This window comes from Petromyzon marinus, chromosome 24 (assembly GCF_048934315.1).
Source record: "Petromyzon marinus isolate PM22_M1 ecotype Great Lakes invasive population chromosome 24, UKy_Petmar_22M1.pri1.0, whole genome shotgun sequence".
Classification (NCBI taxonomy): Eukaryota; Metazoa; Chordata; class Hyperoartia; order Petromyzontiformes; family Petromyzontidae; genus Petromyzon; species Petromyzon marinus.
Window position 1 is genome coordinate 16660244 of NC_133690.1, and position 18407 is coordinate 16678650.

Below are 18407 nucleotides of genomic sequence, written 5' to 3' on the forward strand. Positions count from 1 at the left end.
AGGCGACGTTTTGGGTAACGGCCCTTCTCTATGTGCTGTGAAGAAGAAGGGCCATTGCGCGTAACGTTGCCTATTGTTTACTTTGGTTGTAAGGCAGTGTTACTGGCGAATGTCTTGAGATCTCTTTGTTGTTGCTTGCGCACCATCACTGCCAATGCTGCATCACCCAATAATCAGGAGAACAAATGCACGTCGGCCTTATCGCCGTTCTAAGCGGCACATCCGTTCAACCACAGGGCGGTACGAGAAACCAATGTGAGGCGAGTTAACGTGGCAGCAGAACCGAATAAAAATCAAATAACTTAAACTCTGCCTGGGTTGCGCTCCATCTCACCGTTCCTGGCCCCCCGTGTCCCAGAACTGCAGGGCGACCTTGGCTCCCTCCACGGACAGCGTCTTGACGTCGTAGTCCACGCCTGGCGGGCACGCGCACCACAATCACGACGGCGTTTTTCCGCCGGGCGCAGCGCAAGGGTGGCGGCTTGTCACACACAGAACGTCCACCCCACCCCCCACCCCGGACACCCAGACAGACCTCACATTCCCGATGACTTGAGGACCCCCCCTGCCCCACTCCCCCGCTGTGATCACTTCCCCCAACAGTTTCCGCAAACAGGTTCAACTATCCCCCTCTTGTTCACGCTCCCATTACGCGTTCTTACCTGTTATCCGCAACACCCCAAATCGTCATCGTTACGTGTACGCATGTACGGTGGACTTCTTTCGCACCGTACGTAGCTAACCGTGCCAATCGGAGGTCGTCATCATCAACGTGGTTTGAAAAGAACCTATTTATCCACGAAGCTGCACACACAATGTGATGTCCCAAGGCCTTATGAGCCTATGGGTTAATCCGGTCCTGTGTGCAGGTGCTGCGTGGACTGTATCAAACACAAGACCATGTGAGAGAAGCCTTCATGTAGCAGCGGATAGAACGTGGCTGCCGCTACCGATGGTGGAGGTGGTGTCAGAGTTGAACTCGTTGTCGCAGAACCTCCGGATGAAGCAGCTCTTGCCGACGCCCGAATTGCCGACAAGAACCACCTTGAAGAGTCGCTCGGGGCTCAGGTCCTGATTGCACACAGGAACATCACCACAACCATCGCCACCATTACCACCACCATCATCTTAAGCACCCACCATTATCATTACATTCGTCATCACCATTATTCCCAATTAAAAGTATTTTCACCGTCGCCATTATCACCGTGGTGACGTGGCCCTAGCAGCAAACACGTTTACTGCCCTTTGCTGCAGCAGTAATAACCGTGAAAACTACGCGCAGTCAGTAGGGAATACGTCACGTGTCTTTCGCAAGAGCAGCCCATTGTTGGTTTTCGGCGTCGTGTTCAAATTGCGCACGAATCGCTCAATTGGAATGCACAAAGCAATCATCGCGAAAACTTCGATGAGACTTGGCTCGTAGTAATAATAATAATCACTACCATTTAGCCAGGTGTCGTTGCGCACCAACGTATGGTCTAGCCAAGGTTGGCGGCGCACATCGATTTGTGAAATTGCTAAACCCCTTGGGCTGGGACGTAATCAGGTGGCGTCAGTGCAGGAAGCGGGTTTGTGAATCAGTCTGTGCCGGGGGTTTGTGCGAGCGCTCCGGTTTCCTGCCACGCGAGGCAAAACGCTCCTTCGCGTGGACATCGCATCACAAGTGCAAGACCCTCCTAAAAATACTCCTGAATTGTAACATCCGTATCATTATTATCTCCAGAATTATATTTCACATTCATGACACTCAATCGGTTTTAACCATGGACATTCGGAGCCTGGATTTTAAGCCCAGCTTTTCAGCGTCGCTGGCTCTCGGCGCGTCCGACCCCTCGCTGATCCACCTCTCCACCTGCCATCTATAAATGCAAACGACGGGCGAACGCACGCCGATGACGGAGCGACGCGCGGGCCGCTCACCCGGCTGCTGACCGTGCTGCGATTGGCCGAGTTTTGCCTCGTCACCTCCTTTCTCCTCCGCTCCTCTTCCACCTCGCTCCCTTCCTTCACCTCCGCCGCCGCCGCCGCCGCCGGCACCTCGACCCGCTTCGGCTCCTCCTGCTGTTCCTCCTCGTCCTCCCGCACGTCCGACAGGTCCGGCCCGCCCCTCCACCAGGGGGACGCGGGCGACCCCGACTCGTCCCTATCGAGGTCTGGGTCGTCCTCGATAGAGACGACACGGTTCCGCCAGCGGTCGTGGCCGGGGCTCCTGCGCGCGGGGCTGCTGGTGCCGCCGCCGCCGCCGCCGCACGGGGACGAGGGCCCGCGCCGCGAGCCGCCGGACTCGGAGCCCGAGCCGCTCTCCGACCTGGCAGCGTGCAGCGCGAACTCCCCCGCTAGCGCCTCGAGGGGGGAGCCAGGAAGACCAGCAGAGACGAGCTGTCTACGCGGAGAGGGAGACGTCAGGGCGGCGGTGCGCACGCGCGCCCCGGCAACGCGCCCGGCACCGCGACGCGCCGCTCGCTAACCTTGACGCCGCGGGAACCAAGCTAAACTAAAACATATTCTTGGTTGTTTCGGTAAAGTCACCACGTTGACGGGAAACAATAAAATAATAAAAATATATAACAATAAAATTCTCACGAGGTTTCGACTGCAACACAAGCAATCATCATCAGGTGTGAAAACCACAGCAAGAAAATTTGAGAAAAAAAAACCCGCCACTTTCTTTCAAATTTTCTTGCTGTGGTTTTCACACCTGATGATGATTGCTTGTGTTGCAGTCGAAACGTCGTGAGAATTTTATTGTTTTATATTTTTATTATTTTATTGTTTCCCTTCTACGTGACTTTACCGAAAGAACCAAGAATATGAATCCCTGCAGTCACGAAAGCTTAAAAATCTAAATTTAAACTAAAACAATTTGTTATTTCACCGCATAAGGCCCACCGAGCTGCACGGCTCTTTTTCCTCAGCTACCTGGCCATCACGAACGACAGCACGGCGAAGTGGCCCGTCACGTCGAGATTTATGGCAGCAGCCAAACACTTTGAACGTGCGTCGATTCTAAACGTGGCGGGGAAAACACCAGAGGACCCAGCGAGATCCGTCGCAACGCCACTTTTCATCGCGCACCACCCCACGCCGCGCGATAGCGCACGACACCACATCACCCCACACCACCCACACCACCCCACACCACCCCACACCACCCCACACCGCGCGATAGCGCACGATGCACCACACCACCAACCGGCATCGCAATTAAATGTTTATCAACCCTGCACCGCGGTACATCACGATGCGCTGCGTGATACAGCTGATTTAGCATAAGTCAGTTTAGCCTCGATTTTAACCTCTAGTATACCCCACTGTTTATCTTCTGAAGTAGCCCCGTGTTTAACCGCTAATATAATCCCTTGCTATCTCATAGCTTAACCCTTAGTTTACCTATCTTAGCCCGAGGCCAACTCCTCGTGCAGCCGCTCTTTAGATCCTAGCTTAGCTCCTGGTTTAAAACCCGAGCTTTGCCAACATAGATTAGCCGACAGTTTAACCCCGCATCTAACTTTTCGTACATCACATCGTCCATCTCATCGTTTAACCCCTAGTTTAGCTCGTATTTTAGCCTCGAGTGTGACCCCTGTCTCCAGCAGTAGCAGCAGCAGCAGGCGGCTGACACTGGCGGATGTTCATGCGAGGCGCTGTTCACGAGGCCGCCGTCTGCGAGGGGGTTGTGTTCGTGGGCGCACCGTTTCCTGGTGTCAGCCCCCGCCTCTGGGAGATAGTCGGCCATCACGGAGCCCGATCGCTCGAGGACCACCTTGGGACGAGGAGCGGCGGAGTTCTGTTGGGGGGGGCCCGAGTGCGGAGGAAGGGTAGAGGGGGGGGGCCCAGCAGTTACCAACTCCAACCCCATGTGGCTAGATGTTAACTCCCTCCCCTGGTATGCAGGAGGTCGTACGTTCGATCCTGAATCTTGACGCCTGCTGTGGTCACGTGGATTTTTCTCCCGGGTCCTCCGTTTTTTCCCCTCAACATTTATTAGCAACGTGCATTTAGAATATTTGGCTACTATACATTTCCACGTGATAAGCCACTTCGTTGAGCTATCATTTGTGGCCAGGTCGCTTCTAAAAAAGAGCTACATAGCTCAGTGGGCCTTACCTGGTCAAATAAAAAGTTTATAGTTTTATGTGCCCCCCCCCTCCCCCACCAAGACCCACCACCGAATCAACCCCCAACCAACACTGCCAGTCATAATTTGTCCGCTACTGAATGAAGGCCTCACTAAGCCACCACCACCATCCCTCGTGGTCTTGTGATCTATCTCGCCGATGCACACGAGCCGAATCCATCGCTCCATCTCCGTGGCGGTGACCTCTCTAGTGCGTTCCATCCTTTTGGTTGCCATTCTGTCGTTAAATCTCGGCCACATGCCAATCAAATTCCCATAGAATTCGGAACACCCGCAGCGAGCAGTGCACTGCCCTGTAGCGAGTGTATTTTTCCCCCATGACAATCGTGAACAGCTTCCTTAACGATATCGCGATTGTTTTAATCACGTTCTCGTCACCTGCGCAAGCGACTCCCGGGCGTCCTTCTCGTCCGTCAGCCGCTGATTGATCTCCCTGCGAAACAGCACGACACAAAGAAACCATCACGTGGTCACGTGGTCACGCGGTCACACGGTCACGCGGTCACGCAGTCACGTAGTCACGTGGTCACGCGGTCACGCGGTCGCGCGGTCACGCGGGCACGTGGTCACGAGGGGGTGATAGAGGGGTGCAGAGGCCGGCCGAGTAAACTTGTTTTTTTTACATGCCTTTCTGAAAGCCAAGGCCCTCCCAACCATCCCCCCCTCCCCGGCACCCCCCCCCCGCCCCCCTCGTGTAGAAATCACTATCCTCCCGTTAACACCGTGCAATTAAAATAGAAAGCAGGCTAGTCTACAACAATACTATTTAGTTTTCATCCGTGAAAGCTAGGCTGAACAGGTCGGGGTTTTAATGACTTTGTTAAAGCTTTGGGTGGTCGAGAAGTCCCCTTATCTGACGAGGTAGGGATAGAACCAGTGCAAGCGAAAGAATGGGCCCCAGGTGATTGTAGTCGCACCCTGGGAATGTTAGGCATTGCCTCATCGGCGGAGTGAAGCGATTGGGAGGGATGTTAGGGAGAGAGAAACAATGGCTTGAGGAGTCCCTGGCCCTGCCGATGTGTTTACAAGGAGTTCGCAACTTGTAAACAAACTCAAAGTGGGGACTACGGCCGATGACTGAACTGAGGCTACGGTTTTGACAGAGGTTACTTTGGTCGTGGGAGTCGTGAATTGGAATAAAGTACAGGACGTGAAATTGTGGAAATGGTAGGGGGCACGGGGGGAGGTGGGGGCACACGTGGGGTAGTGGGCACTCTTTTTCCCCCCAACTATTTTCACGTTCTGGGCAATGGAACCGATAATCGGAAGAAGAAACGACTACCAAAGTCAAGAGTCCACCTTTAATGATGCCGTCGCTGACGATGATGATGATGGTGACAATGAGGTGACAATGAGGTGACGATGATGATGATGATGACGATGATGATGGTGACAATGGTGACAATGGTGACGACGGTGATGACGACGACGACGGTGGTGGCGGTGAGGATTCGCGCGCACAATCGCCCCGTCGCACCGGAGGACGTCGAGCTGACGGACGAGACTCTCGCGCTCCTTCAGCATCGTCTCCGAAAGCTTCCTCTCCTCGCTGCCCGAGCACGGCACCGTGCCACACACACAGACACACACACAGACACACACAGACACACACACAGACACCGGGGTCAGGGTCAGGGATTGTGCCAACGGTCACCATCAGGGTCAGCGCTTAAACTTTATCCTCTCCCCGCCCGCCCACCCCTTGCATGCCATGCCGGCCTTACTAGGCACTTTCCCCATCAGTCTTATCCATCGCGTGTCCGACCACCATCACTGCGTGTCCCCCAACACAGCTCGACTTTGCCATCTTCTCCCTGCCATCTTCTCTTCCCCACGCTCGACTCGCGAATCGCCTCCCCCCGCCGCAACGGCCCCGTAAGCGGGGTGGGGGGGGGGTTGGTGACTGTCATCTCCGCGAGACCGGCGCGTGTGCTCACAGCTCTCGCTCGTGCTGCAGCTGCGCCAGCATCTGCCCGCGCAGGCGCCGCACGTTCTCCTGCGCCGCCTCCAGCTCGGAGCGCCGGTGCTCCAGCTCGTGCTCCAGCTGCTCGTTGGTCTCGCGCAGGCGCTCGTTCTGCTGCTCCGTGGCCGACTGCGTGTTGCCCAGCTCCGCCACGCGCCGCTCCAGCTGCGCCGCGTCACAAGCGCGCGGTGCCACCGACGCACATTCCCATCACGGCACGGCGTCACAACCGCACGGCGTCACAACCGCACTTCCACTACCGCACAGCGTGCCAAACGCAGTGTCGCAACCACGTATCACAGCGCCACAACCACATGCACCAAGCATCAGAACCCTGAATCACAACCACGCAGCGTCACAACCACACGGGGTCACAACCACACAGGGTCACAACCGCAGCTCCACTACTGCACAGGGTCATAACCACGCAGCATCACAACTACACAGCGTCACAACCACACGGGGTCACAACCACACCGGGTCACAACCGCAGCTCCACTACTGCACAGGGTCACAACCACGCAGCGTCACAAGCACACAGGGTCACAACCACACGGAGTCACAACCACACGGGGTCACAACCACACGGGGTCACAACCGCAGCTCCACTACTGCACAGGGTCACAACCACGCAGCGTCACAAGCACGCAGCGTCACAACCACACGGGGTCACAACCACACGGGGTCACAACCACAGCTCCACTACTGCACAGCATCACACCCACGCAGCGTCACAACCACACGGGGTCACAACCACAGCTCCACTACTGCACAGGGTCACAACCACACAGGGTAACAACCACGCAGCGTCACAACCACACAGCGTCACAAGCACGCAGCGTCACAACCAGACAGGGTCACAACCACACGGGGTCACAACCACAGCTCCACTACTGCACAGCATCACACCCACGCAGCGTCACAACCACACGGGGTCACAACCACAGCTCCACTACTGCACAGGGTCACAACCACACAGGGTAACAACCACGCAGCGTCACAACCACACAGGGTCACAAGCGCGCAGCGTCACAACTCGTCACCCAACCAGGCATTATATCCAGTCTCAACTCTGCACGTCGACCTCACAAGATCGGCGAGCATTCTGAGCGATTCGGTAGCACGCACAGCTTTTGGGACAAGGCGACAGGCTTGAGGAGGCCAGCATCCAGCAGTGGATCACTCATGACCGATGCTGCTGATGATGACAACGACGACGAGGACGAGGATGGTGAACGCGCGAACCGTGCCATCGAGCGCTCACCTCCGCCTGCCTCTGAGCGAGCGACTCCAGCTCGCGCTCCTTCTCCGTCAGCTCCTTCTCCAGCTCGGGGCTGCGTGCCGGGTGGCGCCCCGACGCCTCCACCAGGGACTGGACACAAAGACAAAATTCCCCCGTGTAGCCTTTAAAAGACTGTTGGGGCAAGTGCTGTTCTCGCGAGTTGCAGCACCTATGGAGGCCGGTACGGCACACGAGTTGGGAGGGTGGACAGCAACACGCCCGACCGCCCTTTGTCTGCCGAGTAGCAATTTTTAAAGCATTGCACTAGGTACTCATTTGAGGCTGAGTCGACCTAGGGGAAGACCAGAACCAGTTCAGATAATCGTCTCTGGTGTTGGCTGTGAGTGGGAATCGAACTCGGGTCGCCTGGTTCATCGTGCGGCGCTACCATCTGCACCACCGCTCCCCACACACGTTAAGTTATTTGTTAATTCGTCGGGCCACCGATTTAAAAATGTGCGCTCTCGTTTGTGAACGTGTCGATTTATTTGTTCATCTTTTAACTAATTTATTCGTTCATTCATCCATCCATTCGTTTGCTAACTTGTGGGCGATAACCCTGCAATTAACGGTAGGCGGTCTTCTCCCAAGTCCTGGATAGCAACACAAGTGTTTTTTTTTATACTCAACCCTCGTTCATATCGGATCATCTTTAGGATGGCACCCTGTTCCCCCTGCTGCAAAACGGACAGCGAACAGATCTAATGCGTTCACAACATCAACCCCAGTAGGAAAGGGTTAATTTAAAACATCGGACAATTAATGACGACATTCGACAAACAACGTGCGCCCCCCCCCCCCCCCCCCCCCCCCCAGCGACGCTGGCTCCCCATCGCGAACCGACCTGGCGCAACTTGTCCTGCTCGGCGCGGATCTGCAGCTCCATCTCCTCGTAGAGGCTCTGCACCGCTCGCTCGTGCTCCGTCGTCTTCCTGAGGTCGTTGGGGGTCACGGTGGGATCGGTGGGGGAAGAGGATGAGGAGAAGATGAGAAGAGAGTCACGCTGAACGCGAGCGAGCCAGCGAGTCAGCGAGCGTGCCGGTGGACTGGCAGCGGGACGGGACAGGTTAGCGGGTGAGCAAGTGTGGGAGCTGGCAAACGAGTGAGTGTGCGTAATGACGGCAGGTGCAAGGGCCAGGTGAGTAGCCACGTGGGTAGCCAGGCGAATGACTGGGCGAGTGGGCGAGTGGCCGGGTGAGTATCTCTGTGAATGACCGGATGAGTGGCCAGGTGAGCAGCTGGTTGAGACTGCGGCTGAGTGAGCGGCGGCCGGCATATTGAGCAGCTGAGCGAGTGGCCGGATGAGTAGGCGGGCGAGCGGCTGGGCGAGCGAGCGGCTGGGTGAGCGAGCAGCTTGGTGAGCGAGCGGCTTGGTGAGCGAGCGGCTGGGCGAGCGGCCGTGTGAGCGAGCGGCCAGGCGGCGTGCGAGAGCGTCCGCGGCGCTCACTTCCTCAGCGCCTGCTCCATGCTGCTGCGCTCGAGCTGCGCGTCATGGAGCCGCGTGGTCACGCGCCCCACAAACTGCTCGAGGTTGGGCAGCAGCTCCGGGCGCTCGCGCCGCATGCGCCGCCACAGCTCCCGCACGTCGCTCTGACTAGGGGCGGTCGGGGGGGGGGGTGAGAGAAGTAAAGGGGGGGGGGGAGGGGGTAAGCATTAGGATTATTTGCGGTGTGCCAAGCGGTTATAAGGCCGCAGTTTGATTCCCCGATGATGCGAACATCGGTGGAGAGCGACAGCTGAGCCCGTCTTGGACCGCCAATCCCTCTCCACCACCACCCCCCCCCCGACCCCTTCACCGTCCCGCACGGACCAGCGCGGTGAAGTATGGTCAAACAACTTCTACGGCTGGCACAGTGTTTGAATACAATGACTAGCAGTCAGGTTAACAAAGTAATCCTGAACCAAAATGATCAGGTTATTTATTACCTAATTTCGCATTGAACTACGACCCATGTCTCAAAGAGCGGGTTCTTGGCATTAACATCTGAAAGTTCACCAGCATTGGTCCTGGCAAGCCCGACTGCTGACGAGACACTGTGTGCTCATACCGGTCCAGGCTCTGCTTGCATTGAAACAATGCTGCTGAAATCGCGCACTCCCTGAAGGAACTGGGCACTCCGAGAAGGGCCTTGTGTGGTTGACGGGTTTTATAGAAATGAAAATTTTTTTAAAATATTTTTTTTACATGGAAAAACAGGTACATGCAGTAGACATTGTCTGCTTATTTACAGAGTTAAGATGAGTGTTATGTGTTATGGTTACGTGAAGGTTGCATGTTATTTTGATGTTTTAGAGGAGTATCTATGGCTGAATTAAGGGTGAGCGTTGTTGATGTTGGGTGGGACAGCAAAGTCTCAGTGACGGTATGAGAGTTATGTCTGTGCGTTAGTGGGAGTGGTGGTTTTGCGGTTAGCTCGCTGCGCTACCAACCCGGGGACCTGAGTTCCATAACCGCTCACGGCCATCTCCAGTAGCGATTATCGGAACCGGTCCTGGTCCTCCCCTAGGTCGACTCAGCCTCAAATGAGTACTTGGTGCGATGTGTAAAAACATCGCCACTGGTGAGAAGAAAGTGGCTGGGCGTGTTGCCCGCCACCCCGTCGTGTGCCGTGCCGGCCTTCATAGGTGCTCGCTAACAGCACTTGACTTGCTCCAACAGTCTGTTAAGGCTATAGGGGGGATCTTTGTCTTTATGTGCAGGGCGGGGGGGGGGTGGCAGCCCTCACTCCTGGAAGTCACTGCTTGCCCCCATCTCCTCCATCATGGCGAGAAACCGGTGCTCCTCCTCGTCCTCCCCTCCTGGCTCCGGCTCCAGCGCAGACCCTCCTCCGTCCTCCACGCGCTCGTCCTTGGTGAACATTCCTGCAGCAAAACGCGGAGGAGCATCGCCAATGACGCCCGCGCACGCATTCCGTTACGCTTCCCAGTGTGCGTGCGGGTGCGCATGGATGCACACGTGCGCGTGCGTTCACACGCGCAAACGTGTGCGTCTATACGCGCACGTGTGCGTCTATACGCGCGTGCTTCCTCGCAGGTGCTTAACCCCTTTCCCATTCCGCTGACGCACGCGTACGTCATCGTTTGCTCTTCCGGAACCGGAAAAAAATAAAATAACTTTATCAGTACCGAGGCTCCCGCAAGGCCATGCGGGAGGACGTGTGGCACAGTTTTACGCCAGCTATCGTAGGCCGCGGTCGTGTCGCTGCAGTTCTCTGCGGTGAGCACGATCCCAAGTGATTTGGGACCCTGACATGAGGGGAACGATGCGCGTTCTCACGCGAATCGCCAACAGTGGAACTGCTGGCTCAGCGGTAGGCCGAGCTGCTCACTAACGGACACGGATCCTGAGGTTGCTATTTACTACACCACAAGCACGAAGCACGAGAGAAAAAGATGACGTGTGACGTCACAGCCACTATGAACCCTGCCCCTCTCCCGCCCAGCGACTTACCGAGTCCGCGTGTGAACTCAGCCAGGGTGAGGTAGCCATTGCCCTCCGTGTCGAGGCTGTCGAACACCGACTCCAGCTGCTCGGCACTCAGCGGCAGCTCCCCCTGCAAGCGCTGTCGGTGCGTGCAGGTGTGTGCATGCGTGCGTGCGTACGCGAGCATGAGTGTGTGTGTAAACGAGTGTGAAGAGTGGCAGTGCAGTGGTTAACGCCCTGCGCTAAGAACCCGGCCTCGCTCACAGCCAACATCGATGGCAAATATCTAAACTGGTGCTAGGACTCCCCTAAGTTGACTCAGCCTGAAGTGAGTATGTGGTGCAGTGTGCAAACATCAGCACTGGGGTGACAAAGGTGGCCGGGCGTGGTGCTGGCCACCCACCAACTCCTGCGCTGTGTAGGCCTTCATGTAGGTGCTCGCTAACAGCGCTTGCCCCAACAGTCTGTTAAAGGCTACGCGAGGGATCTTTGTGTTTGCGTGTGTGTATGTGCGTCACCATCATCATCATTATGTCATGATACAAAGACTCAAACTGGATCTCTTGCAGAGTAGTTCAACCCTTCACGTTAGAGAACGGTCAACGGAAGTGGATATTACAGAGCTACTTTTGAGATCCCTTCCAATCACCTTGGGTGAATAACAGTAGGGGCAGCACTTCCCCACCCACCATGTTACGGAGAACAATGTCCATTACATAGCAGGCGTAACTGATACTTTTTAATTCTCAAAGCTGGAATTTTACCAAATTAAGTATAGAGCCAAACTTTAGTTGATGTTTTTCTATCTTACAATCATTTGTGAGTGGGCTGAGGAAATCGCCACTTAACAAGTGAGCAAACCGGTTTGACAACAGGTGGCTGAATCCCCAACTCAACCCCAAGATATCAGCTCAACACTCCAACCTTTTGAGCTTTACAGTAACCCCCTCAATAGCAAATCTTGTCACTACCTCGCCTGGTATACACAGGTCACGGGTTCATTAATCTCCCCACCTTATATAATCGCCCATCATTGCCGCGTAAAATGTTTCACGAAAATAAGAATTCATGACGAAATAATATTTCGCAAAGCACCCAAACACGATTAGCGCGAAGCGTCGCTCCGCACCTCCGATTAGCACGGCTGAGCTATGTACGGTGCGCGAAAGAAGTTCACCATTCGTGCGCACGTATGCACGAGCGACATGTCGCGGCGTGGCCCCGTGCCGCGGCGGCCCTACCTGCAGGTCCCTCTTGCTGATGAAGCCCTTGCCCTCCTTGTCGCAGATCTCGAAGAGCTCGCGGGGGTCCGGGGAGGCCTCGTGGTCGCCGCCGTTCACGTGGCCCGAGGTCACGGTCGCGCCCCCCACCACGGGCCACCCGTCCTCAAAGCTGTCGCCCTCCATCATCCTGGTCCCCGCACCACCCTGGGGGGGGGGGGGGAGCGACGACGACGACAACGATGAGGACAACAACGACGACAACGATGACGATGACGACGAGGATGACGGCGAGGATGACGACGACGTCTCCCCGTTTCTCGCGTTCACGCGCCAGGATTTCGTGCCGATTCGTGGAGCCTGGTAAGCGGCACGAGAGACGGGCGAGCCTAATTATCGGAATCAAAGGTCACGTTTTCTTTTCCCCAATTTCCATAAACTGCTTATGATAAGCTCTCATAATACGACTCCTCATTCATTCAAATTGGTGGAGGAGTCAATACTAGGTGTACCCAAATTTTTAATCAACTATTGACTACTACACTAAGCCTGCCCCATCCATAATCAACCAGTGCCTGGTTGATGTATACACACATACATACAAACACAGGTTCGTCGCTTATTACATAGACACTTGTAACAGAACCCTAGAGTGAGTGAGCCCTTAGGCAAAGAGAACAGCCTCCTTGTACTACTGGAAGAGCAAAGAAGCTTCACGGTTGAATATCTGCAAATACAACTTGTGAACACAAATAACAAGAATTCACCATTCCTTTGGAAGTTTTCACGGCTTTGCTGCAATGTCTCCCCAATGCGTTTGAGGGTCGTGCTGCGTGCTGTTTGGCACGAAGTCCGACGTTTCCCTCCACGTGCTGAGAGCTTCTTCAGGGAGTAAAATACCTGAAGAGGCTTTCCAGCACGTGCGGCGGAGCGTCGGACACCGTGCCGGAGAGCACACGGCGCAACTCGAAAACGCAGCGGAGAGACGGAAACTCACCGCGTCCACCAAGAGCAGAAAAAAACGCGACATGGGGCTCACGTTCAGGGCGACAGCCATCGTTAAGAGCCGAGACAGGACGCACCGACAGACCGACTCCGATTGACAACATCGTTGTTGTTGACGAGCGGCCCCCTGACTGGACTCCCCGGTGGTCCCAGAGCCCTCCCTCCTACCTCCTGGCTCGGCAAAGCGAGTGTACGACCATAATAATAATGAAGAAATACTGAAAATATCCTATCATCGTCAAACGTCTCTTATTCACACCCCCAATATCCATGAATTCCAATAACATGCACACCCCCATTCGATCTCCGCCATCGTCTCTCTTACTCATTCACCAAGTCCTTGCACTTTGCCCCAGACCTGATGATCGGTAAACATGGAAATCCGATAAGGCACGAGGACTCGCATTTAGGAAACCCCCACTGTATGCAGGCAATTTGTGAAAGCCCCAAGTTGATTGGGCTGCGAGGTGACCAGGGGATGGCATTACAGTAAGCTGGTTCAGTGAACCCATATATGTGGACCTTTTGAGTATTACCCACTCTGCATGCGTGTCGTGGATTTTCTCTCAGAATTCTGGTTTCCTCCCACATGTCAAACCACCACTTATAATGGAATGGGCCAACATCCGAATGCAGGACCCTCGATGAATGAAGGGCATCATTATTATTATTGGTATTTGATATTTTTTTTCTCCACCAATGTATTGACATTCTGGCGGTCGAGATACATTTCGATCAAAACGATCGCTGATAGCTGATAAAGAATCGTGAGTGGGTTCATGAACCGTGTGGATCTTTTAAACTTTATCCCATCGTATGGATGGCGGGCTTTCTCTGGGGTACTCCACTTTGCTATCACAGGGGGCGTGACTTTTCTTTTCTATACGAGGAATTTGCCAAACATTGCAATGTAGCAGGACCCTCCTGAAAAAGGGATCTTGAAACTCGGTGGGGCTTGTCCCGATCAAGGTAAATAAAACACACACGAAAAAAACCTCTTTAAAATAAACACACACCCAAACATGCACTAACAGGACCCTCCTGAAAAAGGGGTCTTGAGACGAAGTGGGCCATGAGCTGGGTAAATAAGTGACCACTACTGTTGTCACTGCATCAAAAACAAACCCTCCACAAAAATGCATTGGCTGGCCCTGAAGGCAAATAATGCTGGCATTTCCACGTATCTGGGTGCCCTTTACTTCACAAAGAGATTCTTTAACCACCAAAGAAAATGTCTGCATCTTTTCTATTCTCTCATCATCATCATAAGCCATGGTCAATCCGCGATTGGATGAAGATCCCTCCAGGCTGCCGACACTCTCTTACAATCCTGTGATGTATTAGTCTTGATTTTAAGCTTTCGTGACTGCAGGAATCCATCCTCTTTGGTTCTTTCGGTAAAGTCACGTGGATTGAAAAGTCATTTCTTTAGAACTGCCTTTTGTGTTTAGTTTGTTGTCCTTGCCCCGCACCTCTGATGAGCACGGTTGAGTACGTATGGTGCAAAAGAAGTTCAACACACACATTAATCCACCCAGCACCTGCATGTGAACCGATCTGTAATAACTGCAGATGAGACAATGTACAGATCTCCCATGGTCTACGCGGGTTCGGTTTGGGCAATTTTGCATATATGCATGCGGATTATATATTTCTAAGCCAAAATTCAGTGTATGCGGTTTCAATTCAGTCACATGCGGCTATGCTGTCGGGCATGGGACAACATTGTGTGTGTACTGTGTGTGGACTGTGTGTGGGTACTGTGTGTGGGTACTGTGTGTGTACTGTGTGTGGACTGTGTGTGGGTACTGTGTGTGCACTACTGTGTGTGCGTACTGTGTGTGCTAATGTGTGTGTACTGTGTGTGTGTACTGTGTGGGTACTGTGTGTGGACTGTGTGTGTACTGTGTGTGTGTGTACTGTGTGGGTACTGTGTGTGTACTGTGTGTGGACTGTGTGTGTGTACTGTGTGGGTACTGTGTGTGGACTGTATGTGGACTGTGTGTGTGTACTGTGTGGGTACTGTGTGTGTACTGTGTGTGGACTGTGTGTGTACTGTGTGGGTACTGTGTGTGTACTATGTGGGTACTGTGTGTGTGTACTGTGTGGGTACTGTGTGTGTACTGTGTGTGGACTGTGTGTGTGTACTGTGTGGGTACTGTGTGTGTACTGTGTGTGGACTGTGTGTGGACTGTGTGTGTGTACTGTGTGGGTACTGTGTGTGTGTACTGTGTGTGTGTACTGTGTGGGTACTGTGTGTGGGTACTGTGTGGGTACTGTGTGTGGGTACTGTGTGTGTACTGTGTGTGGACTGTGTGTGGGTACTGTGTGTGTACTGTGTGTGTGTAGTGTGTGTGTACTGTGTGTGTGTAGTGTGTGTGTACTGTGTGTGGACTGTGTGTGGGTACTGTGTGGGTACTGTGTGTGGGTACTGTGTGGGTACTGTGTATGGGTACTGTGTGTGTACTGTGTGTGGACTGTGTGTGTGTGTGTACTGTGTGTGCACTACTGTGTGTGTGTGTACTGTGTGTGCTAATGTGTGTGTACTGTGTGTGTGTACTGTGTGGGTACTCTGTGTGGACTGTGTGTGTACTGTGTGTGTGTACTGTGTGTGTGTACTGTGTGTGTACTGTGTGTGTGTACTGTGTGTGTACTGTGTGTGTGTACTGTGTGTGGGTACTGTGTGTGTACTGTGTGTGTGTACTGTGTGGGTACTGTGTGTGTGTAGTGTGTGTACTGTGTGTGGACTGTGTGTGGGTACTGTGTGTGTACTGTGTGTGGACTGTGTGTGGGTACTGTGTGTGGGTACTGTGTGTGCACTACTGTGTGTGTACTGTGTGTGCTAATGTGTGTGTACTGTGTGTGCTAATGTGTGTGTACTGTGTGTGTGTACTGTGTGGGTACTGTGTGTGGGTACTGTGTGTGTGTACTGTGTGTGTACTGTGTGTGGACTGTGTGTGGGTACTGTGTGCGGGTACTGTGTGTGTACTGTGTGTGGGTACTGTGTGTGCTAATGTGTGTGGACTGTGTGTGTGTACTGTGTGTGTACTGTGTGTGTAATGTGTGTGTACTGTGTGTGTGTACTGTGTGTGTACTGTGTGTGTAATGTGTGTGTACTGTGTGTGTGTACTGTGTGTGGGTACTGTGTGTGTGTACTGTGTGTGTGTACTGTGTGTGGACTGTGTGTACTGTGTGTGTACTGTGTGTGTACTGTGTGTGTACTGTGTGTGTGTACTGTGTGTGTACTGTGTGTGTACTGTGTGTGGGTACTGTGTGTGCTAATGTGTGTGGACTGTGTGGACTGTGTGTGTACTGTGTGTGGACTGTGTGTGTGGACTGTGTGGACTGTGTGTGTGGACTGTGTGTACTGTGTGTGTGGACTGTGTGTACTGTGTGTGTACTGTGTGTGTACTGTGTGTGTACTGTGTGTGTACTGTGTGTGGGTACTGTGTGTGTACTGTGTGTGTACTGTGTGTGGACTGTGTGTACTGTGTGTGTACTGTGTGTACTGTGTGTGTGTACTGTGTGTGTGTACTGTGTGTGTGTACTGTGTGTGTACTGTGTGTGGACTGTGTGTACTGTGTGTGTACTGTGTGTGGGTACTGTGTGTGGGTACTGTGTGTGTACTGTGTGTGTACTGTGTGTGGACTGTGTGTGTACTGTGTGTACTGTGTGTGTACTGTGTGTGTACTGTGTGTGTACTGTGTGTGTGCTACTGGCAGGCAGCGGTCTCGTGCGGTTTTGTATTGTGCGTCCTTTTGCTTGAACGCATCTCAAACTCCTACCACGTAAAGCGGGGGAAACCTGCATGTCATAACCGGTTTGGAGTTTTGCTCATACCGAATCAATGCCGCTGAAATTATTAACTCCCAGAAGCCTGTGGGTGTGGAATGGGCTGTGAAAAAATACTAAATAAATAAATAACGCGGAGAGATCGCCATTTAAAGCAGATACGTTGCTTATCTATTTTGTATTTGACAGGTTTTTTTATTTGATGACCTTTCACAGGTTCAGGGGGAAATGAAACCTGCTCATCAGAATCCACCTCGCACACGACACGACGCCACGGGCCCCTCTACATTCCGGTGGTGGTAAATTAGCCAGGGGTCTTTTTTTTTCCGCGTTACAGTATTCAGATGGTGGAACAAGTTGTGGCGTTACCTCTTCGATGTTAACACAAGGCGGGCAAGTGTCTCCGCTGACCGTTTACGTGATTGACACAAAATAATATAGAGGAGCAGCCCGGCAATTACTTGCTCTTCGCAGACCATACGAAAGGAGACGACTGAGACTGGTTGGAGACGTGTAGAGGCTTTGAAGTATCAAAAAAAGTTGACTCTCTATACATTTTCTCTCGATTATTGCTAGTGGGGGTCTTTATACAGTGAACAGTATTTAACTCAGAGTTTGGGGTTTAATCCATCACCGCTGCTGAGCACAGGGCGCAAAGGCACGAGACGGCACGACTGGAGGTGGCGATGGACAGGGGGTGAATGTGTCTTCTTTACGCGAGCAAGATCGCCGTAAGAACTTGAGAAAAGAGAATTCGAGATTTGTCAAAAGTCGAGCGGTGCAGAGCGATGAGAAGAAGAGGCAGAGAGAGGGAGAAGTGCCGTGACCTGCAGTGCGGCGAGTGTGGCTGGCGAGTGGGTTGTTGTTGTGTCCTGCAAGCGCGGTGGTCGAACTCAGCGAGACGAAACAGTTCAGTGCTGTGGACCGAGTCCTCAACGCGGCACAGGGGGAACATCAATGAGCGAAGTTCACGGGGGGCAACAGCAAGGACGATGGAAGCAGCAGAGGCATAAAAGTAACCTTAGTCAAGCGACTGAGCAGGACCACTCTCTTTTTGTCGAGCGTCCTTACAACAACCACCGATTGCTCACCTCAGAACGGGCGTCGCTGTGGACCGGAGTCTCACGGAGGCGACCGACGCGTCGCGACCGCGTCTCCTCCCGCCGGGGTTGGCGTGCCCGACTTTGGGGGCGAGTGCCGCGCCGCACCTCCTCGCGTGACGCCACTTCGCACGCTCCCCCCCCACCCCTCCTCTTCACCTGCGCCAGGCAACGCAAATAAACAACGCCGGTTGGTGGAAAGAGGCAGAGAGACAAAAAGGAGAGAAGGAAAGAAAAAAAATAAGAGGATCGCGAAACGTTTTTAAGTTTCGCAGACGGAGAGCTGCCGCTCCGAGGAGACGTCGCGTCGCAATGCGAGCAAAGGGGGCTGGATGGACGCGTGTCTCTGCGTACGATCTAACAAGCCCTTTGGGAATCGTGAATCTGGGTGGACCGGTCTGGGCGTGGGACACACACCCCATCAGCATCAGGGGCAAGATTAGCAAGCAGAGTCTTTTACTGAATACCAGGTAGAAGCAC

The 18407-nt window shown here is 53.7% G+C and overlaps 1 protein-coding gene across 5 annotated transcripts in view; it reads right to left on the reverse strand.

Annotated features, from left to right (window-relative positions):
* Positions 1-18407, reverse strand: part of LOC116945626 (EF-hand calcium-binding domain-containing protein 4B-like) — a 42881-nt gene that overhangs the window by 9936 nt on the left and 14538 nt on the right. For 3 of the 5 annotated variants that reach the window (XM_032960122.2, XM_076069457.1, XM_076069458.1), the window contains 14 exons: positions 17919-18086; positions 12052-12237; positions 10838-10949; positions 10113-10248; positions 8834-8980; positions 8231-8318; positions 7369-7476; positions 6079-6269; positions 5619-5690; positions 4520-4574; positions 3696-3790; positions 1924-2386; positions 951-1071; positions 335-416 (listed from right to left, as the gene is read on the reverse strand). In XM_032960122.2, the coding sequence (XP_032816013.2) occupies positions 335-416; positions 951-1071; positions 1924-2386; positions 3696-3790; positions 4520-4574; positions 5619-5690; positions 6079-6269; positions 7369-7476; positions 8231-8318; positions 8834-8980; positions 10113-10248; positions 10838-10949; positions 12052-12219 (1838 nt within the window). In that variant the 5' untranslated portion in view covers positions 12220-12237; positions 17919-18086. Of the gene's footprint in view, positions 1-334; positions 417-950; positions 1072-1923; positions 2387-3695; positions 3791-4519; positions 4575-5618; positions 5691-6078; positions 6270-7368; positions 7477-8230; positions 8319-8833; positions 8981-10112; positions 10249-10837; positions 10950-12051; positions 12238-17918; positions 18377-18407 lie in introns of those variants that run through there. The other 2 variants (XM_032960123.2, XM_032960125.2) reach the window with 2 other exon arrangements.